Source organism: Pagrus major, chromosome 23 (assembly GCF_040436345.1).
Source record: "Pagrus major chromosome 23, Pma_NU_1.0".
Lineage (NCBI taxonomy): Eukaryota > Metazoa > Chordata > Actinopteri > Spariformes > Sparidae > Pagrus > Pagrus major.
In genome coordinates, this window is record NC_133237.1 from 25,500,583 (window position 1) to 25,513,450 (window position 12,868).

Here is a 12,868-nt window from a genome sequence, read left to right on the forward strand (position 1 = left end):
GTTCACACCTAAAACACGAAGTATTTCATTATTTAATCAGAATAAGCAGATGCTTTATTAATATTTATCATTTTGGGTGCGTTTATTTTACTGACGTTTTCTGCCCGGGCTGCGCCGTGCAACAAAACGAGCGCACGTTCTGCCCGACCGCAGTGACGTCAAGGTAGCCACAAGGCAGTCAGAAGACTTCCGATTAATCTTTACAAAATAAAATTAGTGAATTTACATTTTAGTAGTTCTGTTAATTTCTTGTAATAAAATAATTAACCGACAATTGATTTGGTCCCAAACATGTTTTATTTATTTATTTATCTATCTATCTATATATCTATCTTGTGTCTCAATATTTAAACATTTTATGTTGAGGATCTTACTGACTTCTATTATTTTTTACTGTGGAGCACCTCATGACTTTGAAAGTTATTATTTATTTGTTATTTTTACATTCTATTTTAAATATGATATAAGTTACATACCTATGTTTATATAAAGATAAATGTATAAATAATCGGGGGAAAAATTGCCGACTGTTGTTATGTCGCATTTTTTCATACTTTCATACTTTTCATTGTTTTTAAAGAATGCAGAGACAAATATATTCCATAATAATAGAATAGAATGATACGCTTTATTGTCTCACAAGAGTAGCAAATTTGTCTTTCTCTCACATTACAGTGCAAACAATTAATACACCATGCATCAAATCATTTACATCACAGCCAGCAGTACATGTGCAGAAGTTAAAGGTGCAAGATGTAAGAATCTGCCATCCATCAGATTCATACTCCGAACAGGGCAGAATGTCACGAGAGTAATCGCTAATTATGGGGGGATGCACCCAAAACAGTACATAGATGTCTTTGACACAGTGTCAAAACTATTATTTCTTCACAGTCTGTTGATCATTTTAGCTCATTTCCGAATGTTTTAAACTAAAATTCTTCCATAATGAAACTTAAATAATATGACAATATAATAATAATACATGTATTTGTATAACATTTTTCAAAACACACACTTACAAAGTGTCTTTGTTTTATTAATTGTACTTAAGAAAGATCCCTTGTGTCATAAAGCAAAGAAACAAAAAATATACATTTTTTAGATAGATAGATACTTTATTTATCCCGAGGATAATTATTTATAATTATAATTATAATTATTTATCACTATCACTATTTATCACATCACTGTTTTTTAAGTAATTACTGATCTTTTTGATGATGTAGAGGTTTCAGAAATGACACAAATGGCCTCGAACACGCATGGACTAACATGTTCCTGTTTTATTTTGAAACTACCGCTACGCAACATCCGGCGCTAGCTCGGCTAACGGCGCTAGCTGTGGGCGGTGTTGACATGTCAGTGTCACTTGGTCAGCTGATTGCGGGTCGTAAAGCTTCTTGGCTAGTAACACTGCTAGCCAGCTTAGTTAGCTTAGCCTAGCTGGATGTTTGTTTTTGTTAACGTTACTACACAGGTAGCTTTTTTTAACGTAGCCCGAAACATCTAAACTATCCCAACGACTTAACGTATTTTAAAGTATTTAGCGGCCGCTAGCCGCCGGTTCCGCGGCCCAGAAGTTGCCGCTGGTGAGGCAGGAATAATTACTGTGGCGGGGAGGGAAGGGTGAAGCTGCTCTCCGTGTATCTGCATTGCAGCCCGGTGCTGCTGATGGAATTCAAACACACAACAATGGCGACTCCCAGTCCTAACAACTCAACAACACCTAGCAGCCACAACAGCAGCAGCAGCAACAACGCCGGATCTGCAGCGAACCACCACCACCAGTCCCAGTCCCAGCACATCACGACCATGAGCAGCATGCAGGGTAAGTGGACTTAACGAGCAAAACGCGAGCTGCTAGCTCACATTCTGCTGCAGTGAAGGTTAATGTTAGCAGGGGCTAGCCGTGGGAGGCTCAGGCTACTCCCAGGGCTGGAAAAATGATTCCCGAGGGAGCGGAACCGGTACCTTCCTCCAGAGGAGCGAGTGGATCGTTAATAGTTCGTCAATCGGAGACAGAATTATTATATCGTGTCAAACCAAACGCATTTAAAAAAGTCCCTGCTACCATTTTGACATCTTGTATCCCCGTTACATTCTGTTCTGTCATGCTTGGGGGGAAAATCTCGCCAGACTCCGTTCGAAAAATTGGCAATTATAACTTGCGACTGCAGCTACATTTATTGCAGAAGCCAATTAATAAATCTTTCTTTTTAAGAGCTCACAAACCGTAAATATACACCATTCCGCATATTTTTCATCAGTGATTCATCGTGTATTTGAAGCACAGCTGCCTTGACATTCATGACGTCTGTTCATCCCAAATTAGAGCTCATTCTTCTTCCACACAGTTACAGCTGACTGTGCTTCCCTGCAATGAGAGCCATGTTCTCGTTAAATATGCCGAATTTATCAAAACACCCTCACAATAAAGAAATGATATGAAATCTTGCAATATTGGGTGTGCAAAGATGCAAAACCAGACTGAATTGATACATTTGATGGTAAGGCTGAGTGGGATTCAATGCTCAGTGGATCCTGAAGCTGCTGCATCCTTTGCAACAGAAATCTCTAAACCAAATGTTCATTTTAATGCTGTGCTTTCTGTACAAACACTGTCTCATTTTAACTTTCAGAGTCCAACACCTGCTGGAGATGTCAGAGTGAAACAGGTAGCTACACGTTTTACATTCACTTTGTAGATGAATTAATAAGAAATCCAATTAATTAAGTTCTGTGAAGCATTATCACCAGATTTAATATAATGCTTTATTAGACAGTTAAACCTTCTGAACGATGATGTTAAATATAGTATTTATAGTTAGCAGTTTGGTTGATTTGATCCTTGATTTTCACTTTCATCTGATGCTTTAATTGATCTGTAAAATTGGATTTATAACTGAGATGCATGTTACGTTTTATATCTCTGCTTCACCTCTTTATAAAGAACATGATAGTACTGTAATTAATCCTAACAGTAATAATAATCCAGGCCTTAATGCTTAGATTTATTTGAGTTAATAATCTTAATTTGTCAGGCCCTGTTGTGTAATCCTGTGCTTACGTTCACATTTCCCTCACCATGTTTCACCTTCTTACCTTAATGCTGCTAACTAATGATTCCTAACTCCTGACATGATGCTGACTGATGGTGAGATGTCCCGAGAAAATGTTTATTAAACTGTAATATGTTTTTTCCCCTCCATTTGTTTCACCGACTGACACGTGCCATACCTCACCATACTCTTGTAGTTGCGTGTGCATGCTAATGCATTACCCTCCATATGATGCATTTAACCTGCAAAGCAAGGCCAATTTCTGTGATTACTTGTCAACCCTAAACCTGCAGGATTAGTCCTGTTCTGTTGGGTGAAATGACACCTTTTCATAGCAGGAAGAGGTGATTTAAGGGAGTCGACATAACATCGAGTCTAACTAACAAGAAGACTTAACAAGCTGGCAAACTGAAAGGTGAAATATGAAGAAAATAAAAGCTGTCTTCTCACCTCTAGGGTTTCAGATAAACCTGTCTGGAGCTCCCCCAAGTAAGCCAAACCTCTTTTGCTTCAGCACCAACAGTTCTCATCCCTTTGTTTCCGCCTGACAGTCTGGTATGGGGGAGTCTGTCCTGCTGCTCTCAACTAATCCAAGTCAAGACTTCTGATGGGTGCACGTAGGCTTGTGCCGGTAGCTAACAGTTCACTGTTTTTATATGACTGTCTCAGGTAACAAGACGTGATAAAGCTGCAGGTTTGTCAGACAGCAGAACTTGTATCTGTTCAATGAAGAAATGTAAAGGTCCCATATTGTAGAGAGTTAGATTTCCATGTCTTTCCATCACCGTCTTAATTCCACACATTCTTCTTCTTTTCCAAAACCTGGCGCCTACATTACCCACAATGCAACTTAGCCAGAGTGACATGACTGGAGGCAGGTTATCAGATTACATGCAGCTTCCTTCCTCTGGAGCCACAAACAGCTTTAACCTACTTTTTCCACATATTCATTAGTGCTGCATTAGACCTGTAAATGCACTTTAATGTGTACAATTGGTGGAGTTACCCTTTAATGACATTACTGAGTAGAAATGATGTGTGCCGATTGTGCCTGTAGATGGAATATTATAATGTTAATAATTCACATGAATTGAGCTGACCTACCTTCTAATACTGATCCTTTATAAACAGTGTAAGGCTGTGTAAGTGGGGCTACAACCAACACGTCCTCTTCTGCCTTTGTCTCGCTGTAAACGATGGTGGCGTCGACCAAAAACGACTCATCAACCCCTATTTCTTTACTTTTTTCGATATAATGATGCCAGTCTTAGGTCGAGAACAACATAACATGATTGTTTGCCTTTGTAGCCATAAGGTTTTGGCTCCTGTTGGTTATAAAAGTAAAATCGTATTCTTATTTTATGTTATTAAATTGGCAAAGACCATAGACCAACTCAAATTAGAGAGTCTGCTTTCAACCAAAATGGGGCGGGGACATGCCGCAAAGGCAGATTCCCCAGATTGGCTGATCTCATCTATGAAAACACATTGGGGCTGTGCCTGCTCAGGCCTGTGAGAGCTGACCAATCAGAGCAGACTGGGCTTTAAAGAGACAGCAGCTAAAACAGAGCGTTCAGACAGAAGGTGAATCGAGGTGCTGCAGCCACGTGCAGTATGAAGAAACAACGTGTTTTTTTAACATTAAAGCATGTAAATGTGTAAACGTGAAAAAAAAGCATGAGCCTGAAAGTGAGCATAATATGGGACCTTTAATAAAAAGCAGGTAGTGCATTCATGTTGCAACTTCTTGCGAAACAGTTTCGGGGGAAGGTGTGTTCGTCCTCATCGGCACAAGCCTAAAAATTCAGAGCTTCCATTTGTATTTTGGCTCAAGATCCTCTGAACTGATTTGTAGTCCTCGGTGTGATAGAAGAGCTCTCACACCTGAAGAAAAACTGGATTTTAACATTAATTAAACTAAAAAAAACCTGTAATGGAAGCTCTACCTCACTGGTGTTCAGCGTGTGACTAACAAGCCAAAGTAGTGCCTGTAGTGTTGTCACATTACCTGTTTTTTTTTGTTTTTTTGGCATGGGTGCACCTCAGCATAGCACTTGCTTGTCGAGACAAGGTACACGCACTCCAGATTTGTCATTTCAAGCGCTGTTTTCCGTTCGAGCCGATCGGAATTCAGACGCTCGCATTCTTGTGGTGTTTCTGGGTGGAGCGAGCGTCGAGCGCTGTCCTACAATGTGAAGGTGAAATCAAAGCAGTTGGCCTTGAGAAGCATGTCATGTATTAAATGTTTTCTTTCCCCTTTATCTCATTTTGGTTTTTTATCTGTGGGTTGGTGTGTGTGTGTGTGTGGGTTTGTGTGCACTGTGAACGCACGTAGGCGTTTGGGGTTTTAGCAGCATGTTTCTGTCTCTGCATCAAATGTAAGATTTCGATTATATGTTTGACTGTGAGCACAATGATACAGGTATGTAGATGATGATATAAACACTGAGATGATTCACATTTGCAGCTATTATCATCATCATAATGCAAATCAGAGGGCAGATGAACAGTGGAGGTATTCAAGTGTTGCAGTATGTAAATATAAGAAGTCATTCTACAAAATTTAATAGCAAGACTGCAATTGTAAGCTTTGTAATTGGTTTATAGTCATAATGTTAACAGAGTTTTAACTCTCAGTAATCTGTGAAATGAGGAGTAATGAGAGCAATAAATGTAAAAAGGTCTTATTCTACATTATCTTATTGTTAAGAAACCCCATGAAAAGACCAAAACCACGAGTGAATTATTTAAAAGGTATTGCAGCAAAGAAATTCTTCCTCTGCGATGGAGAAAAAACATTTTTCCCTTCGAGCACCGGAATAAAAGAGACGTCTGCAAAACTGTCGATGGGACAAACCAGCTCAATCATCTCCCTCTCTGTCGTTAAGCATTTTTGATTCATTGAGGTTGTTAAATTTGTAAAAACTTTAATTGAGCTGAGAAAAGCAATTTTAAAAAGAGCTGCGTAACCAGGAAGTAAAGCCAGAAGGTAGAAACGATTCAGATTGTCTAATTTAATAAACAGTCTGATTATTATGTCTCTAAACAGCTGCTCACTGTAGTTTTTATCAACACATTCACTGTTAGTTTGGTCTTTTCTTGAGATTTGTCAACAGGCTCGTGGGTGAGTATACTTTTCTGTACACTTTGAATATATTTAGCGACGGCCGTAAGCAGTGATGCACTTTTTATCCCCCGTTCTGTGAAAGCATGACATCCACGAGTACATTTGGGTGAATTCACTTCTCATCTCCTCGTTTTTCCGTTATCATTTTATGGTTTGTGTTGTTTTCTCGCCCTCTGGTCAGTCTGACTCTCTTCATGCTTCTGGTGTTGCTCAATCCTCAACACGTGTCGCTTCATTTAAGATCTGATCACATGACCGTCTCCTCTCCTGCTCAGGTAAACGCAAAGCCCTGAAGCTGAACTTTGCCAACCCTCCGATCAAACCCACGACTAGATTCACACTGAACACGGCCGGGCCGCCCTTCCAGAACCCGCACATGTGAGTAAACGCTACATTTAAATGTTAGGCTTGTTTTTCTGAGTATATAACCACACTCCCCCTTGTGTTTTCGTTAGAGAGAGGCTGAGAACACACAGTATCGAGTCATCAGGAAAGTTGAAGCTCTCCCCGGAGCAGCACTGGGACTTCACGGCCGAGGATCTCAAAGATCTGGGCGAGATCGGCCGCGGCGCTTACGGCTCCGTCAACAAGATGGTGCACAAGCCGAGTAACAAGATCATGGCGGTGAAGGTGATTTACCTTTTAATACGTAGATATTCGGGGGGAACCTTCTATTTGTCAACCTCGACCATGTTTTACAATCTTCTCATGTTTAAGTGACTAATAAGGGGAGCAGTTTTTAAAATTGAGCCAGTATTGAGTTATTTCTATAACATCTGATGACATTTTAGAAAAGAAAAAAGCTTTTTTATCCAGAATAAAATCCTTTTTGCTTTGCTGTCACTCTCGCCAAGGCCCCCAGGCTCTATTTGCAGAAACAATAATTTTATTATCTCCACAGAAACAAAATAAAAACCAATCTTGGTTCGACTTTCCACTGTTCCAACGATCAACACCTCTGGTTTGGTCGAAATAAAACCTCAATTCAGCGAGTTAGACGAGAAAATATCGGGACAGGAGCGAGAAGGTGGACGGACAAGACTCCACGTTACCTCCACGTCTTTGATTATAACCTGTGTTGTGTTTCCTTCGCAGAGGATTCGGTCAACAGTGGATGAGAAGGAGCAGAAGCAGCTGCTGATGGACTTAGACGTGGTCATGAGGAGTAGTGATTGTCCCTACATCGTGCAGTTTTATGGTGCTCTGTTCAGAGAGGTAACTCACATCTCAGCTTCTCATTCACAAAGTGATCATTTGTTTTTTTTACTTCCGTTTCTTTTGTCTCTAATGTCTGAATCTCTTGTGTTTCAGGGCGACTGTTGGATTTGTATGGAACTTATGGCTACCTCGTTAGACAAATTTTACAAATTTGTATATTGCTCGTTAGACGAAGTGATTCCAGAAGAAATATTAGGAAAAATAACATTAGCTGTAAGTTCAAACTGTCTCACTTTTCCAAAATAAAGAGGCTAATCTTTGGACTCCTGTTGCTAAACCCTTCTGTGTGTTTTGCAGACTGTGAAGGCACTTAACCACTTAAAAGAAAACTTGAAAATAATACACAGGGGTAAGAAAACACCAGGCGCTCTGCTGATCTCATCATAAACCTTCAGATTCGGTCTTTTCATCAGCTGTCTCTGTTCGCTCCTCCTCAGACATTAAGCCGTCAAACATCCTCCTGGACAGGAATGGCAACATAAAGCTGTGTGACTTTGGCATCAGCGGTCAGCTGGTGGACTCCATCGCCAAAACCAGAGACGCAGGCTGCAGACCATACATGGCAGTAAGTAACTCTGAGCGTGTGGTTATGTTCACTACGTGTTTAGCGATGAGAGCCGTGATCAGGGTTTCTGCTGGTCCTGAAGAAGTCTAAAGTCCAGTAATCAGAATTTTAGGTCTTAAAATGTCTTGAATATGATTTTGATTGTGAAGTAAGTTTGCAGTGACTTTAGTTTTGCTTTTAAATGTGTTTTGGGGAACAAAACTACAAAATGAAACCAACATGGATCCAATAACAACTAATACAAACAAGCAGCCTGAACACAAAGAAAATTACATTTTTTATGCTTAAGTCCTCCATAATTATATAATTTGTGCAGTGCAAGTCCTTGGACAGGACGGAGAGTGGAGGAGCCTCAGTTCTGACAAAGTCGTCTCTCAGAAGTGACGTATCTTGGTTCAGTGTTGGTAAATCAGATTGTTGTGTGATCTGATTACTTTTTTTGCCAGTATGGATAAGAAACAGCCTTACATTACATTCATAAGGTCCTAAAAGTCTTAAATGTAACGTGCTGAAACCTGCAGAAACCCCACGTGTCTCTGAAATGTGGTGGTGCAAGTTGAGCCAAACCCAAAAAGTAAATCCTAATCCTGCAACTCGGTCACATCTTTAAGTGGACACCGGTCCACGGGTCTCCAAATGAATGACTCCCTCAGAGAATCAAAGCAAGCTGATCCACCTATTGTAACCTATATGACAGGTGTGTGAATCAGGGCAGGTGACACATGAACAGCAGTTTTATTGTGTCGCTGGTTTAAACGCTGCTGACGAGCAGACGGATGACTTGTCTGTGACTCAGACCTGTTTGAGAGAAGCCGTCAAGATGTTTTTAAAGGTGCAGTCGATGCTGCGAACTGCAGAGACCCTTCCATCCTGGTCAATATGCATAAATCCTCACATTTTAGAAGCTCATCAGCATTTTTGGACAGTAAAATAATAAAAAAATAGATTTATGGTGACTCTCTGTACAGCTTGATAACGAGAGCATGTTTGGTGAGCAGCCTGTGTGTGTGTTGTGTGTATAACATAACTAAAGAGCTGCAGATCGTTGGCAGTTCAAACAGGTGATCTCACCACGTCGTCATCACTCCAGGTTATTTTCTGTCGGGGGGGTTACGTCAGCTGGGGGCATATCCCCTCTCCCCTCCCTCCTCTTCCTCCTCTCAACAGCAGTTTCCATTCTAAATTTGGTGAAGCACAATCACGACCCAGCGGCACTCCAACACACACACACACACACACACACACACACACACACACACACACACACACACACACACACACACACACACACACACACACACACACACCGTGAAAGGCCGAGGCAGGCGTTTCATTCATGTCGGCGTTTTGAAGAAGCTTCCCACGGCTGTGAGCTCACACCGCAGGAATCTCCCCTCCAGTTTCTTGTTTCCAGCTGGCACTCTCTCCAGGTGTTTGATCGCTTAATGACGTAGAAAAAAAACTGACCTCAGTACAGCTGGAGAGCCTGACTTATTGTTTGGATATGTTGTTGCAGACAACACGCCGTTTGCCTCAGGTCACATTCAGGTGTTGGATGCATGCAGAGTTTAGGTTTCGGCTCTGATTCGCAGCTCTTTGTGGTCGCAGCAGCAGCAGCATCTGCGCTCGATGGTGGTGGTGGTTAACATCTGCGGCGGATGTTGTTTTCTTACAGTTTGTTTCACACGTTCTATTTACAAAATTCTCAGCACAGTTTCCTTTAGCAGCAGTTCATTTGAGGGTCTGCACAATATTTCTGATACTGGAAATAAACAATATGCTAGACTTTGAATGTAATCCTTAAAAAACACGCTGGATTTTTGAACATAATCTGCCGTTTCATCAACAGAATCACTCATATAAACCAAAAACCTTCTAATATGTGAAATGAAACAATCATGTCGTCGTATTTGCTTGTCCTGCCTCCTTTGTTTCACAGAGATGATCCAGGATCAGTGTTGTGTGGCTCATTGAGTTGACATTGACTGATGTGAACTGTCATATTATTTATGGCTGCAACTATCGATCATCTTCATGATTTCGATGACAGGAGGAATCATTAAGTCTTTAAACTGTCAGAAAATGAAGACACGTCAGAAGTTTCCAGAGCCCAACGTCTCACTTTTCTAGTCGCTCATTTTGATTTAAGAGTGATGTAAAAAGCCAAATGTGTTCAGTTTATGATGATAAGAGATGGAAAAGATGGAAATCCTCACAGTAAGGAAGCTGAAACTTTTACTGAGCAGATCACGGCAAACAGTTAATAGATTATAAAAATAGTTTTCTAATCGTTTCCTCTCTAAACCTGTTAATAAGTCAGACAGTTTATTTGCTGTGATTGTGGAGACTAAACACTTCCAGTGTTGGCAGATGTGACTCGGGCTCTCTGCAGCAGTCAGCTGCTGCTCTATAAACCATCAGCGCTGCAGCACAGACTGTCCCACTCTGCTGGGTGACATCAGCATCTAAATCAGGCCTGTAAATGGGCCAACGAGGTGCTTCCTTCTCTTCTCTCTGCACAGCAGCAGGAGGTTTCTGCAGCATTCGACACACCTCATTACCGCGTCTCTTGTGTGGTTTGTGGGGAGGCTGGGAGTGACAGAATTGGCAGCAGCGGTCTTGTAAGGCATGCAGAGCCACGCTGCAGTCCTGAGAGGCAGGAATGAGGGAACATGCTACTTAATGTGAGAGCTGATGGCATCTGCACGAGCAGGTGAAAACATGCCCGGAGGTGATGAGCTGCTCGGGTTTTCTCTGCAGTGATGGATTTATGTTCGAGCATCTGTTTTTAGAAACATTTTCGGTCCCCGCATGACTGAATATTAAACACTTTTTACATCATTAAACTCCAGTTAAAATCTGACTCATGATGTGCAGATGAAGCCTTACGTCGTTTGGGATTTTACTTTTTATCAACCCGTTTAACCTCAAATTTTCCCCTTGCAATCATGATTTTACTCCTTCGGCCTCCCCGACACACAAACTGTATGACCTTTATGTTGGATACGTTCGTGAATTATTGGGTTTTATACTCAGTGACAATGGTGACAGACGGTAAATAGCATAAGCGTTCATACAATAAAGGTAAATCATGCAGAATACAAGAACGAGATGTGGATAAACATGTAACACAGTGTTTGTATGTATCACACTTTGGTTGACCTCATTTGGTTACGACAAACAGAGACCACGACATGGAAACCATGCATCTTTCAGACTAGAACACTTGAATACGGAGAAAAGATTTGAAGCTTCAGAGCTTTAAATTCAACACAAACACACACACACACACGCACACGCAGTGACATCTGGTGGTTGGCAAAACTCACAGCAGCCTTTCAAGACAAAACACTACAGCGTCTCTGATTTTAAAGATGCAGCCTCAAAATGCAGAATCAAAATGTGATGTCATGTGATAGGAAAAATGATATTGATGAGATCATAAACTACCTGGTATATATTTTTATGATTGCTGTTGATTCAGAACCAAAATTTTAACCTGTTTCCCGTTTCGTTTGCAGCCGGAGCGGATAGACCCCAGCGCGTCCAGGCAAGGCTACGACGTCCGCTCAGACGTCTGGAGTTTGGGAATCACACTGGTGAGTCGCAGCTCGACACAGAAGGTTGAACGAAAGAGATGAAAAGAATCAAAATGAAATAAATTTAAAAGTATTTAGTTTTAAGTACTGTCATCTGAGGTGCCTCGCATACTCGGATAAAGCTATTTATCCATTAGTTGATCAGAAGTATATGAATGAACTATTTTGATAATCAATTAAGCAGAAATTAACCTGATTCCGGCTTCTTCACTGTGAGGATTTGCTGCTTTTCTTTGTCATTTATGACGGTAAATGAAGAGTCTTTGGGTTTTAGACTGTTGGTTGGACAAAAGAAGCAATTTGAAGGAGTCACTTTGGCCTCTAGGACATTTTGACATCCAATACTCAGTAGATTAGTCGACAATGAAAAAGAAGAAATTAGAATCAGAAATTATTCAAACGTGTAAAGTATCTGTATGTATGTTTTCATTTCCCACTTGATTTATAGTTTGACAGCATCAGTTCGCCCTCCTCACGTTCTACGTATGTCATGTGTTTCAGTACGAGCTGGCCACAGGACGGTTTCCCTACCCGAAGTGGAACAGTGTGTTCGACCAGCTGACCCAGGTGGTGAGGGGAGACCCGCCACAGCTCAGCAACTCCGAGGAGAGACGCTTCTCTCCCAAATTCATCTCCTTTGTCAACTTGTGGTGAGGAAACATTCTGCAGCAGTGATGACAGATTTATTAAAATGGAAAAGATGTTTGCTCTTCTGCCCCCTGGTGGACAAGCAGCTGAACTGCGTCCTTCTCCATTTAACACTTTGCTTATTTCATCTCTTTTCAAGCCTTACAAAGGACGAGTCAAAAAGGCCAAAGTACAAAGAGCTACTGGTGAGTTCACACTGGCCTCTTTGTGTACATGTTTGCATGCATTAATAGTTTCCTTACATTCAGTTTTTTGAGTTTTTACTGACGTATAAATCTTCTTTCTCCACTCCAGAAAGATCCGTTCATCCAGATGTACGAGGAGCGCTCGGCGGACGTCGCCGGTTACGTCTGCAGGCTCCTGGATCAGATGCCGGCGTCTCCCAGCTCACCGATGTATATGGACTGATTAGCAGAACAACACAGTAAATGCATCAATAAATAAACACCAGTCTGCAACAATAGAGACATTTAAAAAAAAAAAAAAAAAGACAACAACGTAAAGAAAACAAATCCTCGTGTAAATTTGCTTGGTCCCCTTATTGCAGTGTTAAAAGAGAATTGTAAAGCCTGAAAAAAAAAAAAAAGAAAAACACCATTTGCACTTAAAGTGGTGTTAATTTCAGTCATGTCTGTATAATATATCAACG

The 12,868-nt window shown here is 41.0% G+C and overlaps 1 protein-coding gene across 2 annotated transcripts; it reads left to right on the forward strand.

Moving 5' to 3' along the window:
* The first annotated feature begins 1,367 nt into the window (after window positions 1-1,367).
* Window positions 1,368-12,811, forward strand: map2k4a (mitogen-activated protein kinase kinase 4a). Of its 2 annotated transcripts, XM_073494192.1 has the most exons (13): window positions 1,592-1,831; window positions 2,643-2,678; window positions 3,519-3,551; window positions 6,465-6,567; window positions 6,645-6,819; window positions 7,285-7,404; window positions 7,501-7,620; window positions 7,705-7,756; window positions 7,845-7,972; window positions 11,494-11,571; window positions 12,073-12,221; window positions 12,359-12,404; window positions 12,514-12,811. In XM_073494192.1, exons 1-13 carry the CDS (start codon window positions 1,675-1,677, stop codon window positions 12,625-12,627), a joined length of 1,311 nt encoding a protein of 436 aa, XP_073350293.1. In that variant the 5' UTR covers window positions 1,592-1,674; the 3' UTR covers window positions 12,628-12,811. The 2 variants fall into 2 exon arrangements, with proteins under 2 accessions (XP_073350294.1, XP_073350293.1); XM_073494193.1 differs by lacking the exon at window positions 3,519-3,551 and having other exon boundaries at window positions 1,368-1,831.
* Window positions 12,812-12,868: the final 57 nt, after the last annotated feature.